Here is a 3,042-nt window from a genome sequence, read left to right as displayed (position 1 = left end):
ATATACCATTTTAATTAAATTAAAATAAAAATATATATTTTATTTAATTTTATAAAAAATCTTAAACATCATTTCTTTATTTGATTAGACAAAAATATCCTTTTAAATTAATCAAATTTTAGAATTTAATTAACCCTAATTTTATAATTTCAAATAATTGAAACAACAAAACAAAAACATATTAAAAAAAAACAAAAAATCAAAATTATTCTTCATCTAGGTTAAACATATTAAAAAAACAAAAAACCAAAATTATTCTTCATCTAGATTTAGAAACCCTCTCGTTCACGCCTCTACAGGTTTCAGTGTTCTTCATCTTCTTCTCTCCTCTTCCCCTTTTGCTCTTGATATAGCACTGGGAATTGGTGGACTTCCAAAGGTATCTTTAAATCCTTGTATAACGAAGTTTCTTACTAATTTATTCTGCATTTGCAAACATTGAACCCTTTTTATAAATTAATCTAGTTGGTCATTGGTGAAAAGATTTTCTACTTTGCTCCGATTTTTGGTTTTCCTTCCACGTTTAATTTGCTATGTTAATTTGGCAACTGCATGACAATTATGCTTCCACAATTTTATCTGATATGATAAAAGATAAATAAAGAAGAAATCTGTCTCTTAGTTCATGGTTCATTGTTTCATTGGGTGATAGTTGTAAGCTGATTATTATATATAACTGTTGTAGGGACGTGTTGTGGAAATATATGGTCCAGAAGCTTTTGGAAAAACAACTCTTGCTTTACATGTGATTTCAGAGGCACAGAAGCAAGGAAGTTATCTATAGATGCTAATTTTTGCCCCTGATGATAATGTCTATATTATTTTTGGTTGTAATGTGACCATAACTCTTATAGTTGTCAACTTGTCAATATGTTATTGTCAATCACAAGAGTCATTTGCTTTAATCTCTCTCCCTTTGATTTTCTGTATATATTGTGATAATACAGTGGATGTATTCTGAATCAAGTTTCAATGAATTCAAAAATTTTAGCAAGGTCTACATCTGAATTAAGAAGAACATTAGACACAGGAAACTGAAGTAGCATTAGCCCATTTTCCACAAGTTCGTGAGCTCTAGCATAGAGGAAATTCCCCATGTCTTAATTATCAGAATCATTAACAATGGAGTAATTCACAGTAAAAACAATAAGATTTACAGATTAATTAACACTTATTCAACAATTATTCAACCCATAACAAGTTCACAAATTAACTAACAACAATTATTCCATAATTGTTATAAAAAAAATTACCTAAAAGCTATAAGCCCTAGAATAGAGCAGAGCAGATCCTGAGCAAGAGGGGACAAGAGCACGACCGAAGAAATGACAGGTGGAACAGAGATAGCGCCAGCGACGATGAAACAGAGCTACTCAACAGAAAAAGGAGGCGAGCCCGGCGACGATGGAACCGAGCTGCGCGACAGTATTTTCAAAGCTGAAACAGTAGCTGCACGATACCGACGGTGGCTTCGAAGCTCGTTTCAGCGACGGCGGCGGGAGATGGACGGAGGTGAGGGAGTGAGATCGATGACGGAGAGAGGAAGGAGGAGCTCGAGGGTGATGGGAGGGATGGGTTCGCGTTTAGCCGTTGTGTGGAGCTAAGGTTGCTGGGTTGGATAATTGGCTAGGGCATCCCAGCAAAACGATGGCGTCTTACGTGCGACGCAGAGACAGATGAGAGAGATCGAGGAGCAGAGAGAGAGGATAGGAAGAGGAGAGAAGAAGATGAAGAAGACTGAAACCTTCAGAGGCATGCACGAGAAGGTTTCTGAACCCAGATGAAGAATAATTTTGGTTTTTTGTTTCTTTAATATGTTTAACACAGATGAAGAATAATTTTGATTTTTTGTTTTTTTAATATGTTTTTGTTTTGTTGTTTCAATTATTTGAAACTATAAAATTAGGATTAATTGAATTCTAAAATTTGATTAATTTAAAAGGGTATTTTTGTCTAATCAAATAAAGGAAGAATGTTTAAGTCTTTTTATAAAATTAAATAAATAAATATTTTTTATTTTTATTTAATTAAAAAGGTGTTTTAGTAAAAGTGGTGATATACTATATATTTAAAAAAAAATTAAATGCTGACATGGAAAATAAATTCCATATATCTTATTGTTATTTGTCTATATTTTAAATGTATCGGTACGTATGAATAAAAATAATATAAAATTTTAATTCAATCAATTAATTAAGTCCAAATATTATACTTACAAAATTTAGTTTCAAATCACTGTCTATAATATACATTGACATGTCATTTTATAAAATTTAAGTAAAACGGAGTATTGAAAATACACTCATTTACAAATTGCTACCATTAAAATTTAAAAAAAAAAAAAGAAGCCCTGAAATACAAAGTAGAAAATCATAGCCAATTGCTAGAGAAAGAAAAGTCTTGGAATCTAAAAGAGAGATCCCCAACGCTGTCCCTCTGGAGCTTCAATGGCTGATGAGAACCATCATCAGTTTCAATTGGCTTATTCTGATTTGAATGCACTACCTTGGGAGACATGTTTGCAGCACCAATGGAAGAGGCCAATGCACGGTCCCAAAGGAAGACATGAAGGAGAATTGGAACTTTGGTGTGTCTGTGCAATGAAAGTTTGTGGCTCAATGAAACAGTGTCATAACACCTTATGGCTCCTGTTGAAGACACCATCCATGGAAGCACTCTCTGATTCGAAACCCGAGAAACCACCAACAACCTACATGTATCTCTTGCTGCTCTGTATACATGGTTTAGCCCCGACCGTGTTGCTGGTGCGTTTTCTTCACTGTTATCAATCACTGATGAGATGAAAATGAAACCCTGTACAAACCATACACCAAATTATAAGTTAAAATTGTGATCAAATAAATCATAATCACACAGACTGTCTTGGTTCTGACATAAGAATAAGATATTGAAAATAAAGTACAAAGAATAAAAACATAAAAATTATTATTTTTATTTTTTATTTAATAATAAATTAAAATAAATTATGAAAATATAATAATAAAAAATATAATTATAAAAAATAAAATATAAATTATGTCT

General features: G+C 32.1%; 1 protein-coding gene across 1 annotated transcript in view; it reads right to left on the bottom strand.

Moving 5' to 3' along the window:
• The window catches only part of LOC107629007, a 4,369-nt gene continuing 3,567 nt past the window's right edge, over positions 2,241-3,042 (bottom strand). Inside the window, exon 4 of the mRNA XM_016331674.2 lies at positions 2,241-2,814. Within this exon, the coding sequence (XP_016187160.1) occupies positions 2,371-2,814 (444 nt within the window). The 3' untranslated portion in view covers positions 2,241-2,370. The remainder of the gene's footprint in view (positions 2,815-3,042) is intronic.

The sequence above is a fragment of the Arachis ipaensis genome, chromosome B03 (assembly GCF_000816755.2).
Source record: "Arachis ipaensis cultivar K30076 chromosome B03, Araip1.1, whole genome shotgun sequence".
Lineage (NCBI taxonomy): Eukaryota > Viridiplantae > Streptophyta > Magnoliopsida > Fabales > Fabaceae > Arachis > Arachis ipaensis.
The sequence above is the reverse complement of the archived record's forward strand: the minus strand, read 5'-3'. Positions and strand labels throughout refer to the sequence as shown.